Source organism: Euleptes europaea, chromosome 21 (genome assembly GCF_029931775.1).
Source record: "Euleptes europaea isolate rEulEur1 chromosome 21, rEulEur1.hap1, whole genome shotgun sequence".
NCBI lineage: Eukaryota > Metazoa > Chordata > Lepidosauria > Squamata > Sphaerodactylidae > Euleptes > Euleptes europaea.
This window is the reverse complement of record NC_079332.1, coordinates 1,907,748-1,927,850: the sequence shown is the minus strand read 5'-3', so window position 1 is coordinate 1,927,850 and position 20,103 is coordinate 1,907,748. Positions and strand designations below refer to the sequence as shown.

The 20,103-nt window shown below is 48.1% G+C and overlaps 1 protein-coding gene across 1 annotated transcript; it reads left to right on the top strand.

Annotated features, from left to right (window-relative positions):
* Positions 1-3,453: 3,453 nt before the first annotated feature.
* On the top strand, positions 3,454-16,503 carry SOX8 (SRY-box transcription factor 8). Its single transcript, XM_056866302.1, has 3 exons — positions 3,454-3,872; positions 13,315-13,553; positions 15,752-16,503. The coding sequence occupies exons 1-3, from the start codon at positions 3,454-3,456 to the stop codon at positions 16,489-16,491; spliced, it is 1,398 nt and encodes a 465-aa protein (XP_056722280.1). The 3' UTR covers positions 16,492-16,503.
* The last annotated feature ends 3,600 nt before the right edge of the window (positions 16,504-20,103 follow it).

Genomic DNA, 20,103 nt, shown 5'->3' with positions numbered 1-20,103 from the left:
GCATGCTTGGCAATGAAGCAAAGACTGCCCTTAAAGCCCATTAATTCAAGCCAATGTGGCAGAATCTGTGCAAAATTGAGACAGTTTGTGGGTAATACTGCCTCAGGCAATTAGCCAACCCTCTGCCAAGGAGTCTGGCTCCACTGAATGTATATATTTTGAAGGAAAAAAATCAAGGGGAAAGGGGAGGTGGGGTTCTTCTGTCTCCAGCAGAACAGCTGCAAGGAAATATTAAAAGAGGAATTTTTATCTCCCATCCTCTGTAAAAAAAAAAATCCTAGCTAGACAAAGGGTCCCTGGGGCTTGCAGGGATTCGGGAAGGATTTTTGCCATGGAAACCAGTTTGTTAACATTGGGAGCGGAGTCCCAGAAGGATCAGTTCAGGGACACCTCAAAAACTTGGCTACTACGAAGACGGGGCCGTGTCAAGTTAGAAATGAGCTCTGGACACCCGAGTGCCACAGATCCAGGCTGATTCATTGGGCTCTTTCGTATTTGTTGGCTACATTTGTTAGCCGTTGTTCCAAATTTCAAACTGGCAAACAAATGGGATTTTTTTTTTAAAAAGAGCCACACCCACCAAGTTTACAAGCTAGCGTACGACAGGTAGGGAAAACCCAACAATCGCTGTGTTATCAGATTCTGCACCAGGCAAAGAATGAATGAAAGTCCCACAACTGAGGAAACACCAGGAACAAAGACCCTGTCTCTTGTGAGTGACTCTGCTAGGAAAATTGGAATGTCGTGATTGGCCATGTAAGATAGGTTGTGTTAAACCCCCCCCCCATGTTGCCTATGGGGGGTGTTAAAGGTAAGAGTCAGATAGGCCTCTTAGGCCCCTAAAGAGTCCATAGAAGAGGTGAGATTTGAACCAGAAACTCCATACTAGTTCAAGGGCCCCCAACATTTCACCAATGAGGCTTCGGGAGGGAGTAGAGAGCGCCACCCCAGACTGGCTTCCACAAGAGTCAGAGCCAAATACTAAAAAGGCTGCTGCAAGAGACGGGACCAAATGTAATACTTCACTCCCCACTTTGCAGCCATGGGGAACACTTTCATTTGAATGAGGGGAGCCAGTAACAAGCCCTGCCTTACCATGGCTCCGCCCGCTTTCTGAAAAGCTTGGTTGGGTGCCAAGAGAAGTATTGGCGGGCACGTTGGGAAACCCTGCCATTGTTCATAGTTCACATTTGGCTAAGGGGGTTGGACTAGATGACCCTGGTGGTCCCTTCCAACTCTATGATTCCATGAATCTATGATAAGGTAGGATGCTTCCAAGTAAACAGGAATAGGCTTGCTAGGAATGTTACTCAATGCAATTGATGGGCAGTAACTTCAGGGTAGGCAAAAAACAGCTGTTCTTTGAACAATGCATAGTCAGTTTGTGGAACTCATCGCTACTGGATGCTGCGATGGCCCCTAGCTCAGGTGGCTTTGAAAAGGGGCAAGGCAGATGCATCAAGAAAAGGCTTGAGGTCTAATGAAACTGCCATGTTCAGAGGCACTCTACCTCTGTGAAGCAACTGATTCCCAGCAGGGTCTCAGGCAGAGGTTTTATGCAGAGGTCTTTCCCATCACCTACTCGCCTAGTCCCTTTAACTGGAGATGCCAGGGATTGAACCTGGGACCTTCTGTGTGCCAAGCAGAGGCTGTGCCACTGAGCCACATCCCCTCCCCACTTTTAGTGTTTGCAAAGACGTCATGAACACATGAAGCTGCCTTATACTGAACCAGACCCTCAGTCCATCAAAGTCAGTATTGTCTGCTCAGATTGGCAGCAGCTCTCCAGGGTCTCAGGCCGAGGTCTTTCCCATCACCTACTTGCCTGGTCCCTTTAACTGGAGATGCCTGAGATTGAACCTGGGACCCTTCTGTATGCCAAGCAGAGGCTCTACCACAGAGCCAGAGCCCCTCACCTAAGCTCTCCAGGCTCTCTGGCAGGGGTCTTTCCCATCACCTCCTTGCCTGGTCCCTTTATCTGGAGATGCCACTGGGAATTGAACCTGGGACCTTCTGCATGCCAAGCAGAGGCTGTGCCACTGAGCCACATCCCCTCCCCACTTTTAGTGTTTGCAAAGATGTCATGAACACATGAAGCTGCCTTATACTGAACCAGACCCTCAGTCCACCAAAGTCAGTATTGTCTGCTCAGTTCGGCAGCAGCTCTCCAGGCTCTCTGGCAGGGGTCTTTCATATCACCTACTCGCCTGGTCCCTTTAACTGGAGATGCCTGAGACTGAACCTGGGACCCTTCTGCATGCCAAGCAGATGCTGTACCCCTGAGCCAAGCCCCTCACCTAAGCTCTCCAGGCTCTCTGGCAGGGGTCTTTCATATCTCCTACTTGCCCGGTCCCTGTAACTGGAGATGCCACTGGGGACTGAACCTGGGACCCTTCTGCCTGCCAAGCAGAGGCTCTACCCCTGAGCCAAGCCCCTCACCTAAGCTCTCCAGGCTCTTTGGCAGGGGTCTTTCCCATCACCTCCTTGCCTGGTCCCTTTAACTGGAGATGCCTGAGATTGAACCTGGGACCCTTCTGTATGCCCTGAGCCAAGCCCCTCACCTAAGCTCTCTAGGCTCTCTGGCAGGGGTCTTTCCCATCACCTCCTTGCCTGGTCCCTCGAACCGGAGATGCCCCTGGGGACTGAACCGGGGACCCTTCTGCGTGCCAAGCAGAGGCTCTGCCACTCAGCCAAGCCCCTCACCTAAGCTCTCCAGGCTCTCTGGCAGGGGTCTTTCCCATCACCTCCTTGCCTGGTCCCTCGAACCGGAGATGCCACTGGGGACTGAACTGGGGACCCTTCTGCGTGCCAAGCAGAGGCTCTACCCCTGAGCCAAGCCCCTCACCTAAGCTCTCCAGGCTCTCTGGCAGGGGTCTTTCCCATCACCTCCTTGCCCGGTCCCTTGAACTGGAGATACCTGAGATTGAACCTGGGACCTTCTGCGTGCCAAGCAGAGGCTGTGCCACTGAGCCACATCCCCTCCCCACTTTTAGTGTTTGCAAAGACGTCATGAACACATGAAGCTGCCTTCTACTGAACCAGACCCTCAGTCCATCCAAGTCAGTATTGTCTGCTCAGACCGGCAGCGGCTCTCCAGGGTCTCAGGCAGAGGTTTTTCACACCCCCTCCTTGCCTGGTCCCTTGAACCGGAGAGGCCCCTGGGGACTGAACCGGGGACCCTTCTGCGTGCCAAGCAGAGGCCGGCCCGCTGCGCCGCGGCCCCTCCCCATATGCAGACGAGACGGGGCGGGCTCCCAATGGCGGGCGGGGGCGGCGCCGGCGGGCCCTAGTCTCCCCGCGAGCGGCGGGCCGGCGCCGCAGTCGGGTTGCGCCTCGGAGCCGTCGGGGCGGCTGCGGAGAGCGGGCGGAGCGCCGCGCGGTGCGGTGCGGTGCGGTGCGGTGCGGTGCGCGCCGAGGAGAGGCGTGTTGCGCGCCGCCGGGGCCGCCCCGCCGATGCTCAACATGAGCGAGGAGCAGGGCAAGGGCGCGGCGGCGGCGGGGGGCAGCCCGGCGGGCACGGCCAGCTCGCCCTCGCGCGCCGACTCGGACTCGGACGCGCCGTCGTCGCCCGCCGGCTCCGAGGGGCCGGTGCCGCCGGTGCCGTCGGCGCTGTCGTCGGGGCGCAAGGGCGAGGCGGACGAGCGCTTCCCCGCCTGCATCCGCGACGCCGTCTCGCAGGTGCTGAAGGGCTACGACTGGAGCCTGGTGCCCATGCCGGTGCGCGGCCACGGGGCGCTGAAGGCCAAGCCCCACGTCAAGCGGCCCATGAACGCCTTCATGGTGTGGGCGCAGGCCGCCCGCAGGAAGCTGGCCGACCAGTACCCGCACCTGCACAACGCCGAGCTCAGCAAGACCCTGGGCAAGCTCTGGCGGTGAGTGGCCGCGGCCGGACCCGACGGGGCGGGACGGGGCGAGCGGGCGGGGCGCGCATCTGAAGCCGCCTGCCGACTAGCAGAGGCGGCCAGTCCAACCCAGCTGGCCGCAGCCTCCAGGGCATAGTAGGGAAGGGCCAGAGTCCAGCAGCACCTTCAAGACTAACACAAATATTTTCTGGTAGGCTGTGAGCTTTCGTGAGCCACCGCTCACTTCTTCAGACATAGGATCTGTCTGAAGATCCTCACTTCTCCAGGACATAGGATGCTTCCAAAGGCCCGCGTTTCTTCTTGGCGCCGGTTTGAGTTGGGACGGGAGTCCCCCTTGCTGCTGGGGGGGGGGGGGTCTGTCGAGGGCCCTTGGTGCCCGGGAGGTTTTGCCTTGCCTTTGCCCCTCTCTAGATCTTCTTAAACGTTTTCCACTCGCGACCCGAGCGACTTTTCCGCCACCCCGGGTAATGTAGGTCTATAAAATGGGTATACGAATCCAACATTTACTGATAATAAATCAGAAAGAAATGTAATTTAAAACAATTCTTTGGTGTACTTTTAATTTTACCGTTTAGGAAAGATGAAAGCCAGTTTGCATGCTGGTGAGATGGATGCGCTTGTTGATTTTTGCATGAAATGTGTTGCCAAGTTTTTCACTGCCCCCACAAGTTCAGTTGCGCGACCCCCTATGGGGTCTCGACCCACAGTTTGAGAAGCTTTGCTCTAGAGGCACATTTCCCCCATCTGCATTCTCAAAACTCTGCATGGGGGCATGTTTTTGAGTTTTGAGAATTTGGATGGGGAAAACGTGCGCCTAGAGAGGGGCACATCCAAGGCAAAACCTCCCCTGTGTAAATGGCCAAAGTCATTTGTGAGGTGTCGGCGGATTTCAACTGTTCGGTTGAGTTGGAAGATCCCACTGATGTGGATTCCCATTTGGTGTCCGCTTCAGGGAAACCGGAGTGCTGGACGCCAGGGTTTGAAAAACCAGGACAAATTTAATCATGGGGAAAACAACTTGAAAGGGTTAGATTCCAGAGGGGGGGTAGCACCTTAGAGACTGACAAGAATGTCAGGGAAACTTGAAATGAGAGGCGCTGAACTTTGGAGAGAGAAGACAAAAGCAACAGGGGGAGGAAAGGAGAGGATCAGTCAGCTTGGAGCCCTTGAAAGTTGCATTGATTTTTAACGGAAGAGTTAAGGGTATGCTTCAATCTCTCTCTCTCTCCTATGACGATGTGAGAGTATTTTCGAATTGCGCCCAGAGCAAGTTTTTGACGACTGTGTGTGTCTTTTCATGAGAAGGATTACACAGAGAGAGAAACAGGCTGAAGAGCCGGGAGGTTGCGGGTGTTAGGAAGGTGTGTATACGAGGTAGGTTTTATGGGGCTAGAGATTACTCCTCCGGAGAGTCATTGCGGGAAACAGTGGTGTTATGAAACGTTTCCTAACAACTGTGCATTCCTTTAGGCTGGCCTAGTCTGGAATCGCTTGGGGAGTTTCGGCATTGGCCCGGTGGGCCCCTCGAGAGTCTCACTGCCGCCTTTGCGCACGGTTGCCGACAAATCCCAAAATCTGGGAACACATGGAGAAAATCAAAGGCACAGCCGGCCTAATGAGGGACATCTGGGGGGGGGGAGTAAAGGTTCAAATCGGGGACATTCCCGGTGCTCACAAGCTTTAAAACGTCCCCCAACGCGTGGCCTGGCTTTTCCCAGACCTACGCCTCTCTTGAAGCCAGCTTGGCTGCCCAGGGAATCTCGGTGGTTGTTTGACTAGCTCATGGGCTGATATTTTAGAGGTGCCAAGGAAGTAGCCAGCGATCTGATCTGCGTGCCCTGGCGTTGCCTGCCAGGTCGCAGAAGACCTTGGGGTCAAGAGATGAAACTACTGTATTCACTGTAAGATTATTAGCCTGCCTAACTCAGTAGAAAGCGCTCTAATTGGGGATGGCTCTTTGGGGTCTCGGGCAGAGAAGGGTCTTCCTTTGCTGCCCTGTATAGCTGGAAATTCCAGGGCTTGCCCCTGCTGCTGAGCCACGGGCCCCTCTCTGGAGCACCTTTCATCGGGCCCGTTCACGGGGCTGTGAAATGTCTCAGGATTGCCCCCCTTACTTATATTGTCCCCCCCTCTTCAAAAGGTGTTCTTCCCAATCAAGGACTTTCACACATTACCGCAGAGAATTTTTTTAGGGTTTATTTTTTTTGTCTTTTAAATTAAATTAAAAGAAAAGTAAAAGTAGATTGATACACCCCTGAGAGATTTGATGATGCCCATTTTCAAAGTTTTGACTTTGGGAAAGTAGGCTGTGTGTTTCTGTTTACTTTTAGATCCCTGCTCACCACCACCCCCCCATCAGGGACCTTGGTCAGAAACTTCCTCTGTTCCTTTATTTTTAAAAAAATAAAAGATGCTTAGAGGACGCTCCCATATAGTCAGTCAATCATTAATTACAGTCATTGGCCAGCAGAGTAAAAGAGACAGTAACAGAGTGGCTACCAGAATAGATACCATTAAATATATATATTAAAGAGCAAATACGGGTCACTGAATCAGCGCTGTACCCCGGCAGCTCTGACCAAGGTTCAGATCCAAGGTCTGCCAGAAGAAAGGAGATATACCTTTCCTCTGACCTTCCTGGAATTTTTGGGGAGGAAAGGTTAATAAAATACCTGAGGTCATTATAGAAGGGGCCATGCGGCAGTGCATGTACAACCGTTTCAGTTTCCTCAGTTGCGCAAGGGCGTAGTGAAACACCACAGTATCTCTCCCTTCTAATAAAGTGGATGGAAGAGCGTTGAGAATGAAAGCTGTCCTGCGTTTGGGAATCAATAAATCATCTAGGAAGTTTGACAGCACCAAGTTCTTGTTTCTGAAGCAATGGTAGTTTGCAGCAGAACTTGAATGGTGTTGAAGTTCAGCGTCCCAAATCCTTTGCTTGATTTCAGATTTAGTTTAGGAATCACCCAAGGCTATTAAGCTACTAGGAGATTATCCAGTGAATTGTAACTTCTCTGAACGGGACCTTTTCCATTTTGACTTGAAGGGTGTCTGTTAGTGTTAAAAGGTGCAAGACCCACAGGAGAGAAATCGAGCTTCGGCCGGTAATTGATCTTGTGCATCCATGCATGAGCTTCCGGAGAAATTAAACCCGCTTCTAGATGCAAAACTGCATTAGGAACACAGCAGGGGGACCGCAAGTATGGCTCTCAGGAATTTAGTCTGAATGGTTTCCAAGGGTCTAAAGTTGGCACGTGTACATAACTGGGAGCCATATAGCAACTGTGTAATAACCTTGGCCACAAAGACACGGATAGCTGAAGGGATATATTGGCTTCCTCTGCTATAGAAAAATTTCCCAATATAGTTAAGTCAATCCCGCATAGATCACCTTTCCATTGGCTGTTGAGGGATTCAAAACCATAACATTTCTACGCTAAATCTGGAATCGGACTTCTTTCCTTTCCCAGAGGCAATTGGTGGGGAAGCCAAGAGGGAGACCCTCCCATTCACACTGCCGCCGTTTTACATAGTAATCCGACGTGAGACCATTTCCGATCCTTTAACGGCACCCAGCTTCAGCTTGCCTGCGCTGTCACTGTGGGACACCTTTTGGGACCGCCTGTCCCCGTGCCCCACAGAAACCAAAGGGCAGTGGTTATTGGACCCCCTGATTGATCTGCGGAGTTGCAGGATCAGTGCATTATCGATCTCCAAAGTTGCGTGATCGGGGCAAGCCCCCCAACAATATAACCCAGGCATTACAGGACTTAATATAGTTTTTTATTATTATATTACATTTTAAATATTGAATGGGTGTCCGCTATGTTATCATAACATCTGTATGGATTTTTAGCCAGCGTGGTGTAGTGGTTAAGAGCGGTGGTTTGGAGCGGTGGAGTCTGATCTGGAGAACCGAGTTTGATTCCCCCACTCCTCCACATGAGCGATGAAGGCTAATCTGGTGAACTGGATTTGTTTCCCCACTCCTACATACGAAGCCAGCTGGGTGACCTTGGGCAAGTCACAGCTCTGTGAGAGCTCTCTCAGCCCCACCTGCCTCACAGGGGGTGTCTGTGGTGGGGAGGGGGAAGGGAAGGTGATTGTAAGCCGGTTTGAGTCTCCCTTAAGTGGTAGAGAGAGTCGGCATATAAAAACCAACTCTTCTTCCTTCCAAGGAACTTGCAGGGTGATATAACTGGCTCTCCCCTCCTTTGGTTTATCTTTACAACAACCCTATGAGGTAGGGTGGGCTGAGAGAGGGGCTGGTTCAAAGGCCACCGAGTGAGCAGCTTAGCAGAGTAGGGATTTGGACCCGGCTTTCCAGTCATCTCTCACATGCGCACGCATGCCCCGGCTCCCTGATCTGTTGAGAGCACCCCTGTAAAGGTTGTTCTCCCCATCTTGTAGAGGGATTGGTTGGTTGGGATTTAGTTGGCACCCAGCAGGGTATGAAATATTGAACAAAAGGGACGAGGGCCTTGGGGACTGGTGCCCTCCTTTATCGTGTGGTTCTATGCAGAGTTATACCAGCCTCAGCCCATGGATTTCAATGGGCCGAAGCTGGAGGAGTTCTTCATAGGACTGCATTGTTAATTAGGTGAGATTTGTCTATGGACTCCCTGGCTTCTTGCTGATTCTCTTTGGCCGTTTCCACACCCGATTCATGCACGTGAGCCATGCATTGTGTCTGGGATAGGTGTATGTGTCGTACCTAATGCATGTGCCCTAGAGCATGGTATGAGATCACAGGCTCCTAGGGCTGGAGGGGAAACTATGGGACACCTGATCAGGCCCTCTGTCATAAGGCCAGACCCCCTTTCCCCATCCTGCACCTCTTCCATCTTTGAGGAAACTCCCGCTGCCTCCCAAATGGGCTTCTCCTACCCTTGAGTAGCTTCGGCAGCAAGAAAGACCTTCTCATATTTCATCTGTGCATGCTGATTTGGAAGGAAGTCCCTTTGACCAAAGCAGAGCTTGCTTCTGAGTCAACACACATAGGATAAGGTGGGCATCTTCCTCTATGAAGGTTACTTCTGGTCTTGAGAGCCGATTCACACATGCAAGGTGGTGGCGATGGCCTGCATGTGTGAATGGACCATCAGAGATTAGACAGAGCACCTAGGAATCGCATTATGCTTTACAGGGGAGTCGGTTCACACATTCAGCTGTTGGTGGAGGAGGAATCATCTGAGTTATGAGTACATGTGTGAACGGGCATTGACTGGCATTGAGGTATAAGGTGCCTTTTCGAAGAATGTGGGCTTCTGTCCCCAGCAAGCAGAAGCATTAGCCTTTCCTCTCAAGCGCCTGGAGAAAACTACCATGTCAGACAATCGCCCTGAATGAGTTTAGGAGAGTAATTTTTTTCTAGAAAAAAAATTGCTTCTTTTTAGACAAAAATTAATTTGAGACGTGCCCAGAGTTTGAAGAGCAAGCTCTGAGCTTCCTCAAAGCCGCAGCCCTGAATGCAGAGGCAAGGTGTGTATGTGCATGTGTACACATTTACTCAGTACATGGAGTGGCCTTGGAGAAAACCTTCTTTGGGGCTAAAAAAAACAGGTCCATGTCTTTCAAGAGTAATGTTTTATGTGTTGAATTGAGTGGAAAATGAGAGAAGTGCTCAAGAGAACAGAAAAGCCCAAATTCTCAAAAAAAGGGGGGGGACATGGCTGTACCGATAACCAGGTAGTTCTTGAGAGCCAGGGTGGCAGATGGACAGATCGAGCCTGGGGAGCATCCCAGTTCTCACGCGAAACTCCTGCTAATTTCATTGAGGTTTATGAAAAGTTCTCTCAACTTCCAGAGAAGATTACTGGGGAGGAAATAATTCCCTTTTCCCCTGGCCTTTCCAGCTCCATAGGGTTATTTCTCAGAAGCACATATATCTCTGTTGGCTATTATGCCAACAGTATTATAAACAGTGACCACAGCTCATGTTCTGAAATTACAGGGCATTCCCCCCCAGTTTTGATGTGAGAACATCCGGTATGACCTATGTGCCTTTAAATCTTGGTGTGAATCAAGGGTCCCTTCCTGCCACTGGGGTTTTACATTTTCCCTAAATAAATCTTTAAGGTTTAAAATGGAGAAACGGCCCGATTTTCTTCAGTATGGTGGTGAGATCCTACGTGTGCCGAGTGAGAAAGGCCTCCTAAGAAAAGCAGCCCTGGTCAAATAAATGAAGACTGTTTTGCTAGTTTCTCTGTATCGTTTGCTGGATTTTAACCGCAGCAGCTGAAAAGGGGTGGGGGGAGAAGAGAGAGAAAGACGCTTCATCTTAAGTCGCTTTGGTGGGATCCAGTTGCTGGTAATTTGAGAACCAAAGAAAAATACAATTTATCTGTGCTGGTTTTTCGAAAAAGTTCTGGTGATTGAACCGGAGGGGAGGTTTTCTGCGACAGAGAAGAGAATTTGCTGTTAACCCTTCTGTTTTTCTTTCCCTTCTCTGAAGGGCTACTGCCGTCCAAGAGCTGCTGAAACACTAACCAAATTTATGGGATAGTTTTTCTGTTATGTCTGTGAGCCCAGGGGTTGGACCACCATAAGTCGAGCCAAGCTCCTTGGTCACTCAGGACAGCTGTTGAACAACAGTAGTAAGAATAACAGTGCAATCGTACACAGAGTTAGTCCTGCTTAACCCTGTGGAAATAAATGGGGATAGACTGGAGTAACTCTCCTTAGGATCGCAGTCAGTCAATCAGCTTGCTATTTATTTCTCTTCATGATGGGCATCTGCAGTTGCTACTGCTTTAGAGCCCTTCAAAAGTGGCCCTGTCTGTGTTTACCCCGTAACAGTTCCCATGTGCACAATTGTGGCATTTGGGACTGCCACAAAAAATGTCCGAGTCTTCAAGGCCGTCTGCAGCGGGGCGTAAAACCCAAAGAGCTTTCCTTCTGCCGCAGTGGTCTCTCTAATGAGAACCATTTCTCGTTGTTGAAATTGTGTCAACTCTGCGATCTCTTTGGACAAATCTTCTGGGACTGTGGGTACCTTTGGACTCCTTTGCCTATTCACAAAAGCTGGAAACGTCTCGCTGGCAGTATTCTTCCAGGGAACGGCCTCGGTTCCTAGTGACGGAGGGGAGTTATCTGAGGACACAGTCTTGTGGCAAGATTTGCTGTGATCCAAAAATCAGCCAAACGTTGAAAAGGGCTGTTAAAATTAAGTGGGTACGGGAATCAATTTTGGCGCCTAGTGTCCAGATGAAATGGGATGTGCCATGTAGACGTACTCAATGACTTGTTGCTTTCAGTCTGGATTCTAACCCCTTCCCGCCCCCAGAAACCTGACTGCGTTTCACAACTGAGGGATGCAGCTTTTCCAACTGGAAATCTGGTTTTTAGACATTTAGAAATAAGAAAGTCATTTAAAGTTAGCATTCTTCACCAGTGTTTCCCTTTGCTTGGTTAACTGACTTGGTTATACTTGTCTAAATATCAGGGGGAGTTCTCCTTCATCCTGCTCTCTTATTTAAAACATTTGTCCCTTGCTTTTCCACACGCTCAGAGCACATCTGAGACCCTCTGCCCACGAGAGAGATCTTTGTGTTGAAACTGACCTGCTCCGGAAATGATCTGCTTGATCTTTTACCTTTTCTCTGCTCCTTGCAAATATTCCCAGATGGTTTCTGGGAAAAGTTTATGGAAATCCTCAAAAGGAAGAAGAATAAGAATTCTTCTCCAAGTGTCCAGAGGCATACTTTAGTCTTGGGGTACCTTAAAAGAACAGCAAACTGTGGATATTGTTTGTGAATGGAACCTGGACCAAGAGGTGTACTTTGGGTGCGGGAAAACTTGCAGGGACAGGGGGAAAAGCTGAGAAGGAATTAGGGGGCGGGGGCTTTAAATTGGCTCACACTGCCCAGACTTCTTGTTTTTACCTGAGTCCTTTGTGAACAGAGCAATGATATTGCTGTCAGCCTGCCTCAGCCCACGGGGCAGAGTGAAGGTTGTGTCCGACTAGGTTCTGAGAGACCAGAGTTTGAATCCCCACCGTGATGGAAGATGGTTGTCTCTGCCTCTGTTTTATTCTCCGAACAGCCCTGTAAAGTTGGTTAGGCGGAGAGTGTGTGACTGGTGGAGATTCCCGACAGAACTTTATGGTTCGGCAAGAATTTGAACTTGGGGTTCCCTGGCCCTAGTCCAAAATTAGCTGCGGATGTGCATACCGTCAAGTCTCAGCCAACCTATGGTGATCCTTCATGGGGTTTTCAAGGCAAGAGACGTTTGGGGGGTGGTTTGCCATTGCCCGCCTCTGCAGAGCGACCGTGGACTTCCTTGGTGGTCTCCCATCCAAATACTGACCAGGGCCAACCTTGTTTAGCTTCTGAGATCTGATGAGATCAGGCTAGCCAGGGCTAGCACGCTTAAATGGACCCCAAATATGCCAATGGATGCTGTGTGGGGGTTTTATGGGGGGGACACTTGGAGCCAGAAGGGCAAGCAAGATTGCGTGTATCAGGCCAATGGGTTTCATTCACGCTGCCTTAAATCCAAACTGGTATGTAAGCCTTTTATAAGCACTGTCAGTTGATTAGTTATAATAATACAGCTCAGTGGAAATAATCATTGTTTGAGGCATTATTATGAGCCCTTTGCAAATCCGTTATGTCTGAAACAAAACCTCTAAACGGGTCTCTGATGACATGGAGACATTCCCTGCAGCCTGCAAATAAAACATTGGACATTTACTTTTTAAAACTAGGCTGGAGGGGTGGGTGGGGAAACAAATCCATGTTTTGCCCTCCCACAAGTAAAGTTTGATTGTAATTGTTACCAAAAAGAAACGTAATTTCTGAAAACAGCAATAAAGATTAAAAATAATGGTACCGAAAGTGGTCGTCACAGCAAGCTAGAAACCCACAAAACTCCTCCCGAAGGTGTTTCTTTGAAAGGCTATTTTGTTTGGGTTGGGGGGTCAGGGTTTTGGTAGGGTTCCTTGTAATTAGAGGAAGACATTAATCAAAAAGTGTTTGTTTAGGGAAAACTGATCCATGCCTGTTCTGTGCTGCCAGGCTAACGTCGACCCTCAAATTGCATTGATTATGAATGGAGGACATGATCTAGATTAAGTATGGTTAAGGCTCTTGATGGGAAAGTCAAACTTGCCCTCAAGTCCGTCTGACTAGAATGAGTCTGGATTATGCTCTAATTTCTTCAACAACCCATCCTTTTGGTCAAAGCTGTTATCCCTGGGAACCTGTTCCATGAAAATGGCTTTTAAACATTTACATTAAAAATAATTTTTAAAAAAAAGAAACTTCAAGTGCTTTAAAATGCTTTGAAAATCTTCCCCAAAATGGTCTTTATACAGTTATGCTTGCATTTGTCATACCAACAAACCTTTTATCAGGGCATGTTTTGCATAAGAAGATTAGAGGTATTAACAATCCGGTTGCTAAGGGACAAAACCATTTAATATATTTCTCTCTCTCTCTCTCTCGCGAAGTTTGCTAAGTGAAAGCGAGAAGCGCCCATTTGTGGAGGAAGCCGAGCGGCTGAGAGTCCAGCACAAGAAAGATCACCCCGATTATAAGTACCAACCCCGCCGGAGGAAAAGCGTCAAAGCAGGGCAGAGCGATTCCGATTCCGGGGCCGAGTTGGGTCATCACGGCGGAAACCAGATCTACAAAGCGGACGCGAGCCTGGGGCCCATGAGTGAAACGCACCACCACGCTGACCACGCAGGTAAGGGAAGCCGAGGGTCCAGGTATCGCTCCGTGGCCGACCACGTGGCTTGCATGGATGACCCGGAGTTGGGCACCATTTGTTCACAAGCTCTCAGGCAGCAGGACTGGGAAAAGTCCTGTCATCTGGTGGGGAGAGTCTCTGAGGGTGTGACTTTGTCTTTTTTTTAACCACATCCATTTGACCTCAGCCCCTTCAACGTTTGGGGCTAACAAAACACCCGAAGAAACGGGCTTCTGAGCTCATACAGAGTACATTTTCCTTGCCATTTTCCTTGCACAGTTAGCTAGAGTGTCTGAGTAGGACTAGGGGAGGCCCAGGTTCAGATCGCTGATGAGCCATGATCGCCATGGGAGAACCCATCAATCAGTGTGTGAAGTTTGGACCTTGGAGGTTCTAGACCTTGTGTGAAGTTTGGACCTTGGAGGTTCCTGGCCTTTCCAACATACAAAAAGACCTCGGGTGGGAGGTCCTAGGAAAGACCTCGCTCCGCCTGAGGCTTCGGTGAGGCACCGTTAAGTCAGACTACGCTGAGCTTGGTGGACCAAAGGTCTGACTCAGCCTAAGGCAGCTTTGTATTGCCTAAGCTCCGTTAACTGTTCTAGTGCCAGGATCGGAAAACCCTCTTTCCTGCTTCAGATCTGTCTGTCCCTTATTTGTATCCCAACCTCCTCCTTCCAAGGGATTTGGGGCGTCCTACATGGTCTTAGCAATAACTTTCTGATGTCTGTTAGGCGGAGGAAGAATGACTGGCCCAAGACCATGCAGGGGACTTTGTAGCAGAGTTGGGGATTTGACTACACCAAGGGCGTTTTTTCTCTCTTTGCACATTTGCCCTGAGATAGCACCTTCCGGGAGGAAGAGGAAACCTGATCCACAGAGTTTGTGTGTCATGTGCCAGCTATCCCAGAAGGCCAAATGTTTGTTCCACTGTTTCCGATGTGGTCACTGAGTCATTCATGCATGGCCTATACGTCACAGGCCTCCCTTTAGGTGCCTCCACATGGGAGAATGTCTTGTGTGAACTGGACTCACCCTGGACACACCTGTAGCTTCTCGGAGGCGATTCACATGATCATGGCGACTGAAAAATATTTGTTCATGGGAAAAACCCAGCGCAACATCATATCCTCGGTGGGGATGAGTCCCTCCTGTGCTTCTAGCATTTCTCTCTTTCCAGACGATGAACTGGTCCATAGTTTTTGTGGATTCCAAGAGGATTGCTAATGTCTTGCAATTTCAGACATATTTGTTCTCTCCGCTTGTGTCAGAACGCTCCCCCTTCCTTTTCTCATTCTTTTTTTGTTTGTGTTGGAAGGGTCTGGGAAAAGAATTGTGTGTGTGTGTACTCACAGATATGTTGTAGCTGAAATCCAGATTGTTCTTATACAGTGATAATGGAACAGATGTTTTTTATTGATTTTCTTCGTACATCCATCTTGGTGGAAAAAAACGTGTTCCTTTCTTCTGGTCCTCTTTTGCCCTGGCTACTGTGATGATCTATGCTTGGGGCATCCTTTCTCATATATCAGTCTGACCTTTATCCAAATTATTCCCCATTCCCTGTTGTTCAGATGGTGTGAAGTACTTCCTTATATAAAAAGTTTCCATGACAGCACCCAACCCATCTTTGTACCTTTCTTCGCTGACAGAGCCTTGAATAGCTGCCCTCGTGTATCAAAAGGTCTCTTATTCTCTTAAATAACACACATGAACACATGAAGCTGCCTTATACTGAATCAGACCCTTGGTCCATCAAAGTCAGCCTTGTCTAAGACCGGCGGCGGCTCTCCAGGGTCTCAGGCAGAGGTCTTTCACATCACCTACTTGCCTGGTCCCTTTAACTGGAGATGCCGGGGATTGAACCTGGGACCTTCTGCATGCCAAGCAGATGCTCTCCAAACTGTCCCTTGCTGTCCTTTAGGTGTAGAATGGCCTTCCAGAATATCAACAGGGTTTCCTCTCCAGACCTCTCTTGCTGGTCAGAGATAGGTCCTGGAGGGGGAAGCCCTTAGCTGTAAAGTTACCCACAGATGTGACTCACTGTGCAGTTTTCTCTCGGACTTGGTGTCAACAGTTGCTTTGACTAGCCCAAATTCTGTGTGCTCTATGTACTCCAGGGGTCATTGTTTCAAGTTCAGGAACCTCTTCAGAAGAGATCAAACCTCTTGTCCTCAAACTTTCTCCTTTGTCTTTAGGGCAAACTCATGGTCCACCAACCCCACCAACCACCCCAAAGACAGACCTTCACCACGGGAGCAAGCAAGAACTGAAGCACGAAGGGCGCCGGCTAGTGGAAAGCGGGAGGCAGAACATCGACTTCAGCAATGTGGACATCTCCGAATTGAGCAGCGAGGTGATCAACAACATGGAGACCTTCGACGTCCACGAGTTCGACCAATATTTGCCACTCAACGGCCACTCCGCCATGACGGCGGACCACGGGCAGAACTCCACAGCCGGTTCTTACGGGACCTCCTATCCTCATTCGGCCAATGGCAGCAGCGGGGGAGCAGCTCCAGTCTGGACTCACAAGAACCCTTCTTCGGCGTCCCCTTCCTCCGCCGAAACCGGCCAGCAGAGGCCCCACATCAAGACAGAGCAGCTTAGCCCAAGCCATTACAGCGACCAGTCCCACAGCTCCCCGACTCACTCCGACTACGGATCTTACAGTGCCCAGGCGTGTGCCACGACGGTGTCCTCGGCCACGGCCACCGCCTCGTTCTCCAGCTCCCAGTGTGACTACACAGACCTCCAGAGCTCCAACTACTACAACCCGTATCCGGGTTATCCTTCCAGCATCTACCAGTACCCCTACTTCCATTCCTCCCGCAGACCCTACGCGACACCAATCCTCAACAGCTTATCCATCCCTCCTTCGCACAGCCCCACCGCAAACTGGGACCAGCCGGTCTACACAACTCTGACAAGGCCTTGAGAGGACCAAAGGAACTGTCGTTTTGAGGTTCTCCTCCTCCCGCAAAAAAACAACAACACAAAAACTTATGCACTGCGCGGAAAAGCAAAATCAGAAAGCGACGACATGAGAATCCATATCAGAATGTCATTTTGTTGTCCCAAGTGCCTCCTCCTCTGTATGACTGGACGCCTTCCCCGAAATCTTTAAATTTTTGAAAGACAGAGTTCTATTTTCTTTATTAATAATAATTAATAATAATTAATTAAAGCATCCAGACTGATTATTCCTTTGAATACATGACAGACAGCTTTTTTCTGACTCCTCTGTGAGGACTTGAAGAGAATGACCTAACTTGTATGCAGGACCGTCCAGAAAAGGAAGCGGAGCTGATGGAGATATTTGAGGGGTTTATTGCAATGGGAATTTTAAGCCAGCCTAGGCAGAAAGAATCAATATAGATCTGCTTTGTTTTTTGTTTTGTTTTTAATCCTAACCCTACAATTAACAATACCGAAGGACCGTACAAGAATCTTTTGGGACCAACCCACCAACTAATGTCAGAATTCCTTCGCTGTAGTTGCCAGAGCTCTTCTAATCAAGGTTTGATTATAAGTAACATTTTGTTTGGAAGCTTGAAAATGTGTGTGAAGCTCTCCAAGGAAAAAAAAGCGTTGATTTTTTTGTTGTTGTTTTGGAGTAAATCTGTTAAATATGTATTTATGTTCTGTGTAATTTTGTCTTCTTAATTAATGAAGTAATTCTGTGCAAGAAGTAGAATTTTAAAAGAGAATTTTTAAAGGGGTGTAAATGAGTGGAGATGAGATGGATTTTTCTTCCTGATTCAAAGGAAACACTGCAACATTCAACTTGTCTGTAAGCCAAAAAAAAAAAAAAAAACCCCACTAATCATAAAGGTGAATTTGAAATGATTTTTTTTACAATAAAATAGTAATGGAAGGGCTTGATTGGCACTGGGCAGAAACCGGTATGGATCAATTTTGGAGCATAAAGAAATAATTTTCCATTAAGCAATGATTATTTAATTTAATCACCCCCACAAAACATTGAGAAAACAAAATATGTCTTGCAGGATGAGACCCAACTCCATTGCATCCAGCATTCTGATTCCAAAAGCAGCCACCTTGGATTGTAAAGAGCATACCGCCTACTTGGCCATCCTTAGTATTTAGAATTCTGAGGTACACTGCTTTTCACCATGGAGGTTCCTCTTCATGGCTTATGGGTGTTGATGGAAATTCAGTGAATTTGTCTAATTTTTTGAAAAGCCACCTAAGTAATGGTCACCTTGTGAGGTTGTGAATCCCATAAGTGAGTTCCTTATTTTATGAAGAAGTACTTAATTTTGTCATGGTTGACCCTCCGGCCAATCAGATTCAATGAATGGCTGCCCAGGGCTCTACAGAAGAGAAGGGGAAATGTCCCTCTCTAGTGAGGAGTATTTTAGGAATGAACAGGACTCAAATTTCGGCTTGAGAAAGTGGATCAGATTCCTTCCCCCCGTCCCCAACATTGGGCAGCTAGATTGTCTAAAGGGCTTACGTAAAGCAGACAGGAGTCAAAACTCATGATACAATTTAGATATTTGAAATTTAACTGGGGAGCCGGGACTGGTCAGTCCACTTTGCATTACGCACCTTGACGCAAAATAATTCAGTTTTCCCAATGTACGTCAGCTTTAAAAGAGATTGCCGGTTGGGAAAGAACTTTCTGGATGTACCTTACAGAGGGTCATGTGGATTTCTGGGATGGGCGCTAGCTTCCTACCAGATCATGACCATGTGTCTTTCCAGAATTACCTCTTGTTCCAAATGTATATTTTTGCCTGTGCATTCCTTTGCAAGAATGGTTATAAAATACAGGCAAAATCTTAAGCGTGCAGGGAGGGCTTCCTTCCCTCTCTTCAGCTGGACTACTTGAGTGTAAATGCGGGAAAAGAAAAACTGGAAAAAAATACAGTAATCGGGTTTTTTCCCCTCTCCTGTGCCAACTAGTTTCAACATACTAAATTGGATTTGAAGGCATCATTGAATTTTTGGACTATATCAGAAGCACAGTGAGTTTCAAGAAATTACATTTTAACCAGAAGTTACGGATTGAGTTTCACTTTAATGTTGCCTGTTTAGGGACCAGATGTCATCCATCAAAGCTGTGAAAATAAACGTTCTCCACTATATTTTGGTTAGTTTTTTTTAGACGTAGACTAATATTTCATTGATATTTTGTTCCATTGTATGCTGAGCATATAATAACCATCTAACGTCGTGCCTTTTAAAAGAAAACTTTATAAATCTTTAAACTTTCAGAGGCTGTTTCTCTTATCTTTTCTATGTTTCGTATTCTTGGAGTTTTCTTGTTTTTCTCTTTTTTTTCCTAAAAGTATTTTTTTGCATATTGCCTTTTGGGAATATGGGGAGGGGGGAGAGAAGGGGAATGGAGTGGGGGTGGGGAGAGATGCCACACTCCTTTTATACAATCTGTTTTTCTGTATAAAGTTTGAAGGTCTCCCGTTATTCCTTCTCTGTTCCGTTCACTACTAGCTTCCAACTAAGTAATGCTAACTTTTGTACAGATCCATTTGATAAAATTAAAAAAAAATGCCTTTTATCTACCATTGTTGATATATTTATTATCCTTGAAGCATCGTGTCCTCTTAGGTGAGACACGCCTGTCAACCCAGAAAATGAAAGAGGGATCAGTCTGTCTTGGTAGCTCTGCCTGCCATGTTCTTCAATATATTTTGGTTAGTTTGGGGGTTGTGTGTCCTTTTTCAGGTGTATAGGTGCTCATGCAACAATAGGGTCTGTGTGGAAGCAGGGTGCAGTTTCCAAGGCCTGCTCTTAGAGATGCTCAAGATTAAATTTGGACAAGCAAATAATATTCTAATAGCATCATTGGAATGTGGCTGACTTTCTATTTACTGCCTAAGGCCTCAACTGCGCATTACAGTTTCTTCCTGTGTTTATTTTTAAATGACTTTCTTTTATTTTGCAAATGTAGCTGCCAGGATTGCTTTATCAAAGAAAAGAAGGGTATGGAGAGAGAGGTAACCCTTTCTGTCCCCTGCCATTTTCTTGCTGGAAAGAAGCCGCTTTACTCCTGTTGGGGAATACAAACAGGTACCTGCTTCCCGCCTCTCCCCCATGGGGTGGCATTTTTCAGCAAGAAAATGGCAGGAAAGGTTCAAAATTTCCCTCTCTCCTCACCCTATTATCCTCCTTGATAACGTAATCTGCATTTACAGAAGAAAAGAAATCACTTCACACAGTCCCCTCTCCCCGCTATTGTGTAGCTGAGCCTAATCTGATTAGAGAATCCCCTTTACGGCACCTGTGGTATACCTGTAAAATACACAAGCCCATCAAACTGGGCTGTCATATAGAGGATGGTGCCGCGTTGTTTTCTGTTGCCCAAGAAGGTCGGACCAGACCAACGGGTTGAAATTAAATCAAAAGAGGTTCCGTCTAGACATTAGGAAGAATTTTCTAACCGAGCGGTTCCTCAGTGGAACAGGCTTCCTCGGGAGGTGGAAAGCTCTCCTTCCCTGGAGGTTTTTAAGAAGAGGCTAGATGGCCATCTGTCAGCAATGCTGATTGTGTGACCTTAAGCAGA

Coding starts and splice junctions, on each gene's coding strand:
- SOX8 (XM_056866302.1), top strand. CDS start 3,454: ATGCTCAACATGAGCGAGGAGCAGGGCAAGGGCGCGGCGGCGGCGGGG. Junction 3,873..13,314: donor ACCCTGGGCAAGCTCTGGCG/GTGAGTGGCCGC, acceptor TCTCTCGCGAAG/TTTGCTAAGTGAAAGCGAGA. Junction 13,554..15,751: donor CCACCACGCTGACCACGCAG/GTAAGGGAAGCC, acceptor CTTTGTCTTTAG/GGCAAACTCATGGTCCACCA.